Source organism: Anser brachyrhynchus (assembly GCF_964034855.1).
Source record: "Anser brachyrhynchus genome assembly, chromosome: 9".
NCBI lineage: Eukaryota > Metazoa > Chordata > Aves > Anseriformes > Anatidae > Anser > Anser brachyrhynchus.
Genome location: NC_137703.1, coordinates 9,612,000 through 9,625,213, shown reverse-complemented (window position 1 = coordinate 9,625,213; position 13,214 = coordinate 9,612,000). Strand labels below are relative to the sequence as shown.

General features: G+C 70.0%; 3 protein-coding genes across 3 annotated transcripts; 1 reads left to right on the top strand and 2 right to left on the bottom strand.

Moving 5' to 3' along the window:
• Positions 1-15: 15 nt before the first annotated feature.
• Positions 16-2,781, bottom strand: ALG3 (ALG3 alpha-1,3- mannosyltransferase). The gene is made up of 9 exons (XM_080603888.1): positions 2,645-2,781; positions 2,402-2,501; positions 2,148-2,295; positions 1,757-1,917; positions 1,544-1,664; positions 1,114-1,319; positions 866-942; positions 537-681; positions 16-436 (listed from the first exon to the last, which is right to left on the bottom strand). The coding sequence occupies exons 1-9, from the start codon at positions 2,778-2,780 to the stop codon at positions 247-249; spliced, it is 1,284 nt and encodes a 427-aa protein (XP_080460014.1). The 5' UTR covers position 2,781; the 3' UTR covers positions 16-246.
• EEF1AKMT4 (EEF1A lysine methyltransferase 4) lies at positions 2,779-6,807 on the top strand (the record flags this gene model as incomplete). Its single annotated transcript, XM_080603891.1, has 3 exons — positions 2,779-3,070; positions 4,011-4,294; positions 5,871-6,807. 3 exons carry the CDS (start codon positions 2,779-2,781, stop codon positions 6,171-6,173), a joined length of 879 nt encoding a protein of 292 aa, XP_080460017.1. The 3' UTR covers positions 6,174-6,807.
• CAMK2N2 (calcium/calmodulin dependent protein kinase II inhibitor 2) lies at positions 6,699-12,664 on the bottom strand. Its single transcript, XM_080603892.1, has 2 exons — positions 9,782-12,664; positions 6,699-8,020 (listed from the first exon to the last, which is right to left on the bottom strand). The coding sequence occupies exons 1-2, from the start codon at positions 10,542-10,544 to the stop codon at positions 7,950-7,952; spliced, it is 834 nt and encodes a 277-aa protein (XP_080460018.1). The 5' UTR covers positions 10,545-12,664; the 3' UTR covers positions 6,699-7,949.
• Between the last annotated feature and the right edge of the window lie 550 nt (positions 12,665-13,214).

Here is a 13,214-nt window from a genome sequence, read left to right as displayed (position 1 = left end):
GCTCACGCACAGCTCTCCTGGCGCTGCCACAGCACGAGGACACTGTGGCTGGGGAAGGGCTCCTGAAGCCCCCTTTATTGGAGAAGTCCTGCCCGCTGGGGGGTCCCCGCACTGCCCCCTTCGCACAGTTCCAGGGCTCGGGGCCCTCCCGGGGCGAGCGGGGGCAGCCTGGGAGCTGGGTGGGAAGAAGACCAGGCAGAAGGAGCAGTCCCAGAGCCCGTTCCCATCGTCCGGCCGGCCACGCTCTCACTGCGCCTTCTTGGAGAGGGGAGCGGGCTTCTTGCTCGGCTGGGGCACGTGCGGGGCCGGCAGCGGGGCCGTGCCGTACCAGAGCTGGAGCAGGACGAGTCCGTGGCAGATGTGCAGGGAGAGGGAGCTGCAGACCGTGGAGGGGTAGGTGTTCCAGCAGAGCTCGATCACACCCAGCAGCAGCACCCTGCGGGGAGAAGCTGGGGGTCAGCAGGGGAGACACGAGAGCCCCCCCCCGGCTCCCAAAGCCCCGGCGACGCGTGGCCCCGACTCGTGCCGGCACGTACTTGGGCATGTGGGCGAGCTTGGCAGTCGGGGTGCACCACAGCAGGTAGGGCAGCGTGTGGAAATACCAGACGTAGAACTGGTAGTGCAGGGAGCGGCTGCAGCAGACGCCCAGGAAGTTGGAGGAGAAGAGGACGAAGACGATCTGTGCGCGGGCATTAAGGCGACGAACGCACACGGCATGATCCCGCAACGGCTCCCCAGCCCGGCGGCACAGCTCCCTTACACCTCGTCCTCACGGCGGGGTGGAAGGGAGCCTGTGGAGGCCAAGCCTAAAAATCTGCCCCGCTTTCTCCCCCCTCTCCTTGCTGCCCGCCCTGCCAAAGGATATTGTTGACGCTCAGCGGAGGGGACGGGTGCTTTCTGTCGGCGGGGTCCTTTAGCAGAGACAGGATGCTCTCGCTGGACCTGAGAGGGAAGCACAAACGGTGGTCTCAGCTTTCCCCCGTGAGCCTGACCCTCTCGGAGCAGTAGCTTCCCCACACAACCCCAGATCTCTGTGGGGGCACGGGGGCTGTATCCTGCCCCACGGGGGGAGGCTGAGAGGGACCAGCCCCCGCAGGGAGTCCCGGCTCTCACCTGTGCCACCGGTGCAGCGCGAAGAGCCCCAGGCCAGCCAGGTGAGCCAGCAGCAGCAGGACGTGGAATGCCCGACTCTGGAAAACCTCTTCTGGGAGGAAGCGCCAGTTCACCGTCCACTTGAACTGGAACTGGCGCCCCAGGTCGAAGGAGCGGCTCAGGTACCCCACGGGGTTCACCAGCAGGAAGGGCAGCCCCAGGACCACCTGCCGGACACGCACCAGCACCTCGCAGCAGCCACAAGCCAGGTCTCCATCACCCCACAACACCTCCCGAGGCCTCCGGCACCGCACGGGGTGGCGGGGAGAGGCTGGAGCCCCGTGGATTTGCTTCTTCAGCAAGGCCCAGCTCGCTGCGTGGGGCCAGGGCAGGTGCCGGGGCCGCAGCGCATCCACAGGGGGGTTTCAGGCACTCAGGCGCCGGGACCTACCTGGAGCAGGGCACAGATGCACAGCTTGGGGATGCAGCCCAGGAGGCCGAAGCGTTTGAGGAGGAGGAAGAGCAGCCCGGGTGCGAAGAGCAGGATGTTCATCTTCACCGACACGGCCAGGCTGGGCGGGGAGCAGAGTTACCGCTGCGGCCTCCCACCGGGGGTGCCCCCGGCAAGCCCCCGGCGCCGAGCACAGCCCCGGCAGCCCCGCACCTGAAGAGGAGGCAGCCCCAGGACCAGCGCTCCTCCAGGAAGAGGTTGACGGCGAGGAAGAGGATGGCCATGGCCACGGGGTCGTTAAAGAGCCGCAGGACGAAGATGGAGTGGATGCGGTAGGAGGCGCAGCACATGAAGAAGAAAACGTACGGGGGGACCTTGCGGGGAGACAGAGGGACACGGAGGCCGTCAGGGGACACAAAGACCACCAGGGGACACGGAGACCACCGGGGGACATGGAGACCACCGGGGGACACGGAGACCACCAGCAGCCCACCCCACCGCTGCCGAGCCCCTCCAGCCCCCCGCCCCCAACCCCACACCACCCCTTCCACCCAGGCCAGGTCCCCGCAGCCCCCGGGAAGCCCCGCGGAGGCCGGCCGGGCACCTTGTTGGTTCGGCAGTAGATGCGGAAGACCAGGAGGAGGTTGAGGAGGTAGAGGCCGGCGAAGATGTACTGCGCCAGGCGGACGTCGGCGCCTCGCCCCGTGGCGTAGTAGAGCCCCAGGAAGACGTACACGAAGCCGGCCGGGTAGCTGCGGGGAGAAATGGGGATGGTGGTGGTGGGGGGGGGGGGGTTAGAGGCCGGACCCCTCGCTGCCTCCCCAGGGAGGACGGCCTCCCCGCGGCCTCGCCACTCACACGAGCGGCCCGGTGTCGCCGCGCAGCTGCGTGTAGTCGCGGGTGCCGTTGGCGAAGCCCTCCACCTCGGCCATGTAGGCCTTCCAGTCGATCTCGGTGTCTGCGGGGGGGGGGGGGGGGGGGGCAGCGAGCGTGAGCCTTGTGAGGCTGCCCCCGGCCTCCCCCCCCCCCCCCCCAAAAAAAAAAAAAATAATAAAAAAAAAATAACCCCCACCCCAAAAAAATTACCCCCCCCAGACTCACAGGGCACCCTGCGGATCACCCACAGGTTGACCCCCCCCTCGGCCAGGCAGAGGCAGGCGGCCACCAGCGGCGTGTAGCGGGGCTCCAGCAGCGCCGCCCGCCGGCCCCGCCATGCCCGCCGCAGCACGGCCGCCATGCCGCCGCCCTCCCTCCCCCCGCCGGGGCCGCGTTTCCAGCCGGACCCGCCGGGACGAGGCGCAGCCCGGAAGCCGCCCGGTGTTTCCCCCGCCCCCCCCCCGCCATCCCCCCGTCCCCGCACCGCCTCCGCCATGCGGTCGGACCCCCCCCGGTACCGGGAGAGGCGTTACTGGGACGAGCGGTACCGGGAGGGGGCCGCCGAGCCCCGGGAGTGGTTGGGGGGCTTCGGCCGCTTCAGCGAGCTGCTGGAGGCAGAGCTGAGGCACGGAGACAGCGTCCTCGTCCTCGGTAGGGGCCCCCCCGGGGCTATGGGGGGGGATCGGGGGGGTCTTGGGGGGTACCGGGGGGGGTCCCGGGGGGGTCCGGGGAGGTCCTGGGGGGGTCCCGGGGGGTCCCGGGAGGTACCGGGGGGGGTCCCGGGGGCTGTGAGGGAGCCGGCAGGGCGGCACCGGGGTGATAATCCCACCTGGGGGGGGGGTCGGGGGGGGGATTAGGTGTGTGTGGGGGGGATTAGGGGGGATTAGGGGTGGAATCGCCGATCCCCTTAGCGGCTCAGCCCGCTGCTGCTAACGACACCCCCCCCCCACCCCGTGGGTGTGTGTGGGTGTGTGGGTGACCCCCCCCCGGTGGCACCGTGCTGGGGTCACCGACACCTCTGTGTCCCCTGCTTGGGCCCTGGACGGGGGGGGGGGCACAAGAGGTGCGTTCGGGTTTGGGTGGGGACCCCCCAGGTGGGACAGGGAAACCTCTGGTTCGGGTGGGACACCCCCATGGGGACAGGGAAGCCCCCAGCTCTGTTGGGACCCCCCCAGTTGGGACAGGGAAGCCCCCAGCTCAGGTGGGACTCCTCCAGCGGGACAGGAAACTCCTGGCTTGGGGCCTGGCTGGGGTAGGTGGGACCCCCCCCGTTGGGGCCACTGGGACAGGGTAGCCCCAAGGTCTGTTGGGACTCCCCCCATTGGGACAGGAAAATCACCAGCTCTGTTGGGACCCCCCATTGGGACAGGGAAGCCCCCAGCTCTATTGGGGACCCCCCCAGTTGGGAGAGGGCAGCCCCCAGCTCTGTTGGGATCCCCCTATTAGGACAGGGAAGCCCCCAGCTCTCTTGGGACCCCCCCAGTTGGGACAGGGCAGCCCCCAGCTCTGTCGAGACCCCCCCCAGTTAGGACCAGGACCCCCCCCCCCCCCGACCCCAATCTGAGCAGCACCCGCCCCCGTCTGAGCGCAGGCTGCGGGACCAGCGCCCTGAGCTACGAGCTGCACGAGCGGGGCTACCGGGACGTCACCAGCATCGACTTCTCGCCCGCCTGCATCGAGGCCATGCGCGCCCGCTACGCCCGCTGCCCCCGCCTGCGCTGGGCCGTCATGGACATGCGCGCCCTCGCCTTCCCCGACGCCTCCTTCGACGTGGTGCTGGAGAAGGGCACCCTGGACGTGCTGCTGGCGGACGAAAAAGACCCCTGGCGCGTCTCGCCCCGGGCCGCCGCCGCGATGCACCGGGTGCTGGCGGAGGTACGGCGGCACGGCCGCGAGCGCCGGAGCCGGGGGGTGTTTGGGGTGGTGGTGGTGGGACGGGGACGGGGAAAATGCCCGTCCCCTCCCCGGCAGCCCCGCAGCCGGTGCTGTTTGCCCCCTGTGATGCTCTGCGCCGGGGGCAGGATGCATCCCCGTGCGTGGATGCGCGGGGGGGGGGGACGCAGTGCTGCCAGCCCCGGGGAAGGTGACATCCTGTGCCCCCCCCCCCCCCATCTTCGATCTCATTAGCGGGGTATCGACAGGGCCGTGGTGTTGCCACGGGGACGGGCGATGCCTCCGGGTCCCTGCTAATTGGCAGCGGGGACCGGGATGAAGCCACCGTGGCGGGGGGGGGGCGCGTGCTGGGAGCCCCCCCTCGTCCCCTCGCGCCTCCCTGGCTTCAGGCTTTGCCCGGCTGAGCCCAGGGCCCCGAACGCTGCGGGCAGCAGGGCTGCCCTCGGCATCCTGGCCGTGCCAGTCCCTGTCACTTGGCCAAACAGCGAGGATTTAGCTTTTTTTTTTTCTTTTTTTTCTCTTTTTTTTTTTTCCCTCTTTAATCCTCTGCTCAATCCCTGCCCTCCCCCAGCACCGCAGGGCACGGCGCCGTGCCCCAGACCCCGCTGATTCCCACAGGGGGTCCTCCTGGGGCCGGCGTCCTCATCCCACCCCCTGCTCCCTTCTCATGGGGGGGCCGGGGGGGTTCACAGCCTCCTAACACATGGCTTTTTGGGGCGATGCGGGACCCCCGCCCAACACTCAGGGCGCTGTTTCCGTGCCAGGCAGGAGGGGTCCGCGCTGAGCCCCCCCTTCCCCATCTCGTTCCCGGCCCTGACCTGGCAACCTCCGTTATGGCACCGCCATCCCGAGCAGCCCCCCCACGCCGGCGCCCCCCCGGCTGCTGCCCGCGATCCTCTTAGGGAGCCCCTCGCGGTAACGGGATCAGCTGCTGCCCCCCTCCCTGGGGGGCCAGGGGGGGACGTGAGGACCCCCGGGGAGGCACCCACCACGGGGCTGGTCCCCAAACCTGGTTATTGGGGAGCGAAGGGGGGGGGGACCCCGCTTTGGCCAGGCAAATGGGAAGGTTTCCCTTCCCAAGCGGGGGCCATTAGTGCTGTGTTAATGGGGTGTAGGGTACAGGCACTAAGTTTTTGGGGTCGGACCCCCCTGGTGCCGACGCAGGGCCCCGCGGGAGGCGCTGGGGGCTGCCCCCCCCGCCCCCCAGGCGCTGCCTTTGCATGCCGAGCACGCGAGCGCCGGCCGTAAAAGCCTTTTGACATTGGATAAAGCCAAGCAAGAAAATTGATGTTCTTTTCCATCCTATTAGCGGGGGCTTAGTTCCAGCCAGGAGAAAATGGTGATTAAAAGGGTCGGGGCTCAAAACGGCTCGGGCTTTCACCCTGGGGGGGGGGGGGGCGGCATGGGTGCCGGATGGCGACGGGATGGAGGGGTTTGGGATGTGGGGGGTACAAGGGGGATTTTCGGGGCATGGAGACGGGTCTGCGGGGCTGAACCTAACCGTGTGTCCCCCCCCAAAAAACCCTGCCGGCCCGGTCCCGGCGCTTTCTCCCCGCAGGTGAGCCGGGTGCTGCGCCCGGGGGGCCGCTTCCTCTCCATCACCTTCGCCCAGCCGCATTTCCGCGCCCCCCACTACGCGCAGGAGGCCTTCGGCTGGTCCCTGCGGCACGCCGCCTGCCGCGACGCCGCCTGCGGGGACGCCTTCCACTACTTCCTCTACGTCATGTGCAAGGGGCAGCCCCTGGCCGCCTCCGACCTGGCCCTGGGGGAAAGGCTCTGGCACCCCCCCGCGCCCCCCAGCCCGCCGCCCCCCCTGGACGAGGACGAGGACGAGGACTACCTGCTGGCCATCCAGCTGTGACCTGGCGGGGCAAACCCCCCCCCCCGCCTTCTCTGTGCCTTGGTTGTATGGATTTAGGGGGTGTGAGCGATGGGGGGGGCTTCTCCTCATCCTCCTGGGGGGCTCCTTGTGCGGGGGGGGGGGAGCGGGGCAGACAGGGCCACGTCTCGCTCATCCCTTTCCCCCCCCTCCCCGTGCTGTGCTCCTCTGGAGAGCAGCCAGGGCTCGGGGCTTTGCGGCCGGTAATGAAGCCGGAGCGGGTTTAATTCCAGGCAGCCGTCTCGGGGGGGGCGGCCCCCGGGTCCCCCCCACAAGGCGGGACAGGGGGACACCCCCGCGGAGGGGCGGCGGTGCAATATGCACCGGGCACAAGAGCCGCTGTTTCTGGCGAGAGCCCGAAGTGGGTCAGCCGTGCCCCCCCCCCCCCCAGTGCCAGGAACCCGCCAAGGACTCCGGGGTCGGACCCCAAAACCGGCGACCCCAAATCCCGGGGGGGTGGTGGTGAAGCAGGGGGGGGGAGAAGGACCAGGCGGTGCCGGGCTGCCGTCGGTACATGAATGTGTTTTATTCGTCGCATTTTGTTCACCAGTACAGTGAAAAATGGCATTTAAATTTACAATGGATCATTCGTAGAACATCATGACACAAGTATCTTTTTTCTTCTTTTTTTTGTGTGTTTTTTCTTTTTTTTTTCTTGTTTTCTTGTTGTTGTTGTGTTGGTTTTTTTTGCGTTGTTGTCTCCATAAATGCCACTCGTAGGTTATCGTAAAAGATGACGAGTTTCTCATGCACACCAGACCCCCCCCACCCCCCCCCCCTTCCCCGAGAAGCTTCTTAAAAAATAAAATTAAATTAAAGTACAAAATTAAAAACGACAACTCAGGAACGGCCCCCCCTGCCCTCCCCGCTCCCCCCCCCAAACCTCCCCAACACCCCCCCCCCCCCCGAAGCCCCAGGCCCCCCCAAAATCCTCCCGAGGGAGGCAGCGGCGGATGCGGGGCGATGGATGGATGGCGCGTGCGGACCCCACCGACGTTCCCCAAGTCCTGCTGCCGGCGGGGGGGCCGTGGGTTTTTCTCTCTCTCTCTCTCTCTCTCTCTTCACCTTCCCCTTTTTTTCTTTTTTTTTTTTTTCGGTTTTCTTATGGAAAAAAATATGAACCATTTGCGTTTTGTATTTTGTTTTACCCCCCCCCGATGCGCTACTTCAACGCCTCGCCGTCAGCGGCTCGTTTTGTTTCTTTTTAACAAATATTCGGATATAAAAATACAAATATGAGGAAAGTTTTTTTTGTGTTTTGTTTTGTTTTTTTGTTTGTTTGTTTTTCTGTTTTAAAAAGAAGCTGTTTGCCGGAGTGGGGGTGACCCTTTCGGCACCAGGACGCGGCGCCCGGGGGGGCCACCGAAGCTCATGCAAAAAACGATGGAGCAAAAAATGGCACCGGGGGCGGCTTCGAGCCCGCTCCGGCCCCGCTCAGCTCCGTGCCCCCCCCCCCACGACGTGGGTTTTTTGTTGTATTTTTTTGGAGGGGGGGGGTCCCTCGCTGCGGGGGGTTGGGGGGGTAAAGTGCATGGCCCGGGGGGGCGACCCCGAAGCCGGTGGGAGCGTATGGAGGGGGTGTGGGGGGTCCGGGGGGGGGGTGGCCCCCCCCCCGCTCTCTCCCCGCTTGCTGCACCCCCCGTGGGGCCTCGGGGGGGGGGGGGGCCGTGGGCATGGCCTCCCAGCGCCCCCCCCCCTTCTCTTTCCTCGTCTGTGCCCCCCCCCCCGGGCCCGAGGGTCCTGGCGGCGGCTCCGGGTTTATACCCCCGACGGCGACTTCTCCGTCATGCCCTTGAGCACCTCGTCTATCCGGTCATCCTCGATCACCACTGCGGGGACACGCGGGGGGGGGACGCGGGTGGGTGCGGGGACACGCGGGGGGGGGGGCAGCGCCCGGCCCTTCCTCCCTTATCCCCCCCCTTCCTCCTCCTCCTCTCCCCGCGGAGGGTCTGGATGCGCCCCCCCCCCCCCCCTTACAGCCACCCCCTAGGGGTTTGGGGGGGGAATGGGGTGATGGGGGGGGGGGGCAGGCAGGGGGTGCCCCCCCCTCTCCTTTTCCCCGCGGCCGGCTGTGGGTGGATGGCGGGGGCGGGGGGGCAGGAAGGGACCCCCCCTCCGCGCTGCGGCAGGCGCTGCTGCGAGCAACAGGACTGGAATGGGTAATGACCCAGCGGGGGGGGCACCAGCCGCTGCTGGATGGACCCCCCCCCCCCCACCTCCCGCAGGCAGCATCAGCACGGGGGGGGGGGGGGCCGGACAGACCCCCCCAGCGCGCTGCCGGACAGACAGACCCCCCCACGGCATCACCCCAGAGCCCCCCCTCCCCACATCAGCACCCCCACCGGGGGGGGCTACGCAGCATCCCCCCCCCCCCCCCCCCATCACCTCCTGGGCAGGCCCCCCCCCACCAGCATCTCTACCTGGGGGGGGGATATAGGGTCAGCAGCCCCCCCAGCAGCACCCTGGGGGCGGATTGGCCAGAACCCCCCCACCGCCAGCATCAGTGGGGCAGCAGCCAGACCCCCCCACGCCCAGCGGGGGGGGGAATTGCCCCCAATCCCCTCCGGGGGGGGGGGGAATTGCCCCCCAATCCCCTGGGGGGGGGCCGCTAATCCCACCCATCAGCACCGCAAAGGGGGGGCGTGGAGCGGGGGACACGGGGTGTCTTTGTGCCGGGGGGGGTCTCTGGGTGTCCCCCCCCCCCAATTTTGCCTCTGCAGCTCACGAAGGGAATGGGGGGGGGGTCCCCGTGGGGCCCCCCCAGCAGGTGCGGGGGGGGGGCTGCAGGGACGGCAGGGGCTGCGGTCGGGGTTCCCCAAGGCACCGGGGTGACGGATGGTGGTGACACATCGGGGGGGCGGGGGGGGGGGGCGTTTATTTGGGTCCCGATTGAAGCTGATGGGGTCTCTGCGGCAAGCAGCAAAGCGGGGGGGGGGGGGGCACACACGACATGCCAGCTTCATGGAGCCGGGGGGGGGGGGGGCAGCAGAGCCGGAGGGGGGCTGTTGGTCAGCAGCGGTGCTGCCGGTGGGGGTCTCTGCGGCAGGCGGGGATGGGGGGGGGGGTTATGGGGCTGGGGGGGGTCTATAGGGCTGGGGGGGGTTATGGGGCTGGGGGGGGTCTATAGGGCTGGGGGGGTCTATAGGGCTGGGGGGGGGGTCTGTAGGGCTGGGGGGGGGGGGGTCTGTAGGGCTGGGGGGGGTCTATAGGGCTGGGGGGGGTGTCGGGCAGCCCCGGGGGCGTGCAGCAACCCCAGGGGAGCTGAGGAGCAGCTCCGGGGGGGTACCTGGGGTAGCCCCATGGCTGCAGGAGACGGGGGGGCAGCTCCGGGGCGGGGGGGGGGACACACGGACACCCTGCCTGCAGTGGGGTCGGGGGGGGGGGTCCTGCGATCGCGGGGTCCCGGAGATGCCGGGGGGGGGTAGGGGGGGGGGCGTGCAGCGCTGGGGATGCCGCGGGGCAGAGCCGGTGGGGGGGGGTCCGGGTGATGCTGGGGGTGGGGGCAGCCGCATCCCGGGGACACCGCAGGGATTTGGGGCGGGGTGGGGGGGGTGACAGCCGAGGGGGGGGGTGTTGGGGGGGGGGGGTACCTCTTTTGGCGCGGCCGATCTGTCCCAGCTTGGGGGGCCGCTTGCCCTGGTTGCCCCCGAAGAAGGCGTTGGTGTCCTGCAGGCGGCAGCTGAAGGGCAGCTCCCCCGCCTCGGGCTCGGCGCCGTAGCGCCCCACCTTGTCCTCGCCGTAGGGCAGCACCTGCGACATGGCGGGGCCGAGCGGGCCGGGCCGGGCCGTGCCGTGCCGTGCCGAGCCGCTCCGGAGCCGGGCCGGGAGCAGCCAGTCTGCGGCGGGCGGGCGGGCGGCACCGGCGGCGGCGGCGGCGGCTGCACCGGCCAAGCGGCGGCGGCGGCGGCGGCGGCGGAGCGGCGGCGGGGAGGCGAGGCGGGCGGGCGGAAGGATGAAGTCATGCATCCGGGGGGAGCGGGGACCCCCCCCCCCAACACACACACACACACACCCCGGCGGGGCGGGAGGGGGCGGCTCCGAGCGCGGCCGGGACGAGCGGAGGGACCGGGGAGGGGGCGGGAGCATCCCGCGGGACGGGCGGCCCCGGGTGTCCCCCCCCCCATTACCGCAGCCTTCCCCCAGTTTTGGGGTCTGCCTCCATCGCCGCCTTGGAGCTCTCAGTCCCCCCCCACGCGCGGGGGTCGTCGCCTGCAGACTGGGGGGGGGGGGCACGCGTGGGTGCGCGGTGCCCCGAGGTGCCCCTGCCCCACGGCTCGGCCGCTCCCCCCGGGGGCTTTTTGGGGGGGGGCAAGGAAGGAGGGAGCTGACCCCCGTGGGGCAGCCAGCCGTCATTCGGCCCCAAGGGACCCCAATACTCCCCCCCCCCAAGCCCCACTTGCACCAAATTGGCCTTGAGCAGCCTCACCTGCCCCCCCCCCCCCCAACACCTGGGGGTATTTAAGCCCAGGAGGGGGCTGCTGGCACCGCAAGGGCTGGGTGGTGCCGCTCGGCCCTTGTCTGGGGGGCTGAGGATGGCGCAGACACACGCCATGGGGCAGCCCCACAGCTCCTGTGGTGGCCGAGCCCCAGCCCCACGAGCCCCCCTGGGGGTCTCTAGGGGACGAGAGCGGGGTTCCCGCAGAGCCTGCGGCCCGTTTACCCCCCCACCTTGCCACCACCTCCTCGGCCCACGCTTTGAGATCCCGAAAGGCGCTGCAGGAGAGCGTCGGCTGGAGTGGCCCAGGCGAGCGGGCAGGTACGGCTATTTGGGGCAGGCTCGGCCGTGCCGTCCCCTTTGTGCCAGGCTCTGCAGAGCTCCGCTCCCCTCTGAGAGCGGGGACAGAAGGGACAGGGCAGCCGTGCCCCCCCCCCCACCTCCCCGCCGGCCGGGAGCTGCCTTTATTCCTGCTTTAGCCGGGGAACCAGCTTCAACTTTTTCATGTGATGGCTTCTGGAAAGGCAAAAAAAAAAAAAAAGGCGCCTAGGAAAATAGGCGAGAGGCCCACGCTGAGATGTGCCCTGCTTTCCCCACTGCCCGGCCCACGTGCCGCTGCCTGTGGGCACGGACCGGCGAGCCGTGGGGCTGGGGTGAGCGCGGCGAGGTGCGGGTGGGTTGTGGGGCTGGTGCTGTGCCCCGGGGGGGGGGGGTCCCAGCCTGGCTGGGTCCTGCAGAGGGGCTGGGTCCCGCTGGGAGCGCCCTGCTTGGCCCCAAATGTGTGCCCAGAGCAGCGGCTTGGCTGCGGGGCGTTTGGTGAGCGGGCACGGGGCTCCCGGCGGCTGGGGAAGCGGGAGCTTTATCCTGCCCCAGCCCCTAAACGGGGGCTGCAGCTCCTGAGCAGGGGCCGGGACACCTCACGGGGCTGGGGGTGGTTGTGGCCCCCCTCCCGGGGCTGGTTTGGGGTTGGGCTCCCAGCTGTGATGAGGATGGCACTGCCGGGGTGGCCGTGGGCCGCCCACGCAAAGAACAGCGTGTGCCTGGGGGCGCTGCCACCCCCTGCGTGGGGATGCCGAAAGGGCAGGAGCAGCCCCGAAATGCCCCAGAGCTTTTCGGGGCACGGCTTGGGGTGAGCAGCCTGCCCTCAGGTGCCCGAGGTGCCACCACGAGAGGTCCCCCAGCAGGGGAAGGGGCTGCGTTGGCAGCGTTTGGTGTCCCTGGGGAAGGCCCGGGAGGACGCTCACCGAGGACCAGGCACCTGGACGGAGGCGACGGCTTCCCCCCCACGGCCCCTGGCGCTCCCGGTGATTTTTGGGGTGCGAGCAGCAGGCCGGGGAGCTGGCGGTGGCACGGGGGGGGGGGGGCCGCGGAGGCGTGCCTGGAGGCTGCGTTGTGGTGCCTCCATCTGCTCCGCTCCCAGCCCTGCCAAGAAACGTGAAATGGCACCGCTGCTGGCGGCTGCCGCAGCCCCGCGGCCGCGCTCGCCGAGCGCCAGCTCCCTGCTGCCACCAGCACCCGGGGCTGTCCCCGAGGGGGGGCTGCCGAAGGTCGCCTGGGGGGCCGGGGACATCGGGCGCCGGCTGTCTGGCCGCGGGGAGGCGGGGGGGGTCGGGCAGGTTGTTTGTCCCCAGATTTGGGGGAGCAGATGTGCACCAGGCGTGCCACCGGCGGCACTTGTCACGGCGGCGGGGACGTGCGCCCTGCTGGCGAGCCTGGCTGGGGGTGGTGAAGAGCTCGGGGCAGTGAGATGAGGAAAAGGGGCTCCTCTGGGAGCCCCCCCGGTGGGCTCCCATCCCAAATCCCACGCTGGGACGGGTGGAAGAGGGATGGCACCATCCCCGTCCCCCCCCGTGAGCCACCTGGGGCTGAGGTCCCGGTGACGCCGGGGCCGCACCGGCGTGGGGGGGGGGGTGCCTGGGGACGGGCTTCACCCCAAAACCCCTTCATCCCCGCCTGGCCCCGGGCTGGGGGACCCCGGCCGTGGCGAGCAGCCCTGCGGGGTGACGAGGCTCCGTCGCCGTCCGTCACCACGTCCCATCGCCATGACAACAGGCAGGGATGCAGGGGGGGAGCTGCTGGGGGGCACGGGGGGGCGCGGGGGGCACGGATGGGCGCCCGCAGGGCTGCGGCTGGCGTGGGGGCGAGAGCTGCGGGGACACCTGGGTGCCCACGGGCCCTGCGTCGCGGGGGGGGTGGCTCAGCACTGCGCGCTCCCGCTGTCCTGACCGAGTGTCCCCAGGGATGTGTGTTTGGGGGGGGGGGGGGGAACACGTCTCAGCTTCCCCCAGGGAGCGGGGGGGTGCGGGCACTGCGGCAGGGCCGGCGGCCCCGTGCCGGGGGGGTTTGGCAGCGCCGGGCTCCGGCTGGTGCCGAGCTCGGTTGAGTCACGGCGCTGGGGGAGCGGTGCCAGGCAGGGCTGCGCGGGGCTGCACGGGGGGGGGGACGCGGCACCGCGGGGCTGGTGGCATCCCCGGGGGGGGCACAGGGTGGCAGGAGGGGGTCCGTGCGTGATGCCACCCCGAGCGCCTGCAGGGACGGCGCTGGGTACAACAGGAGTCCCCTTCCCCAGGCACCCCCAGCACCCCCCC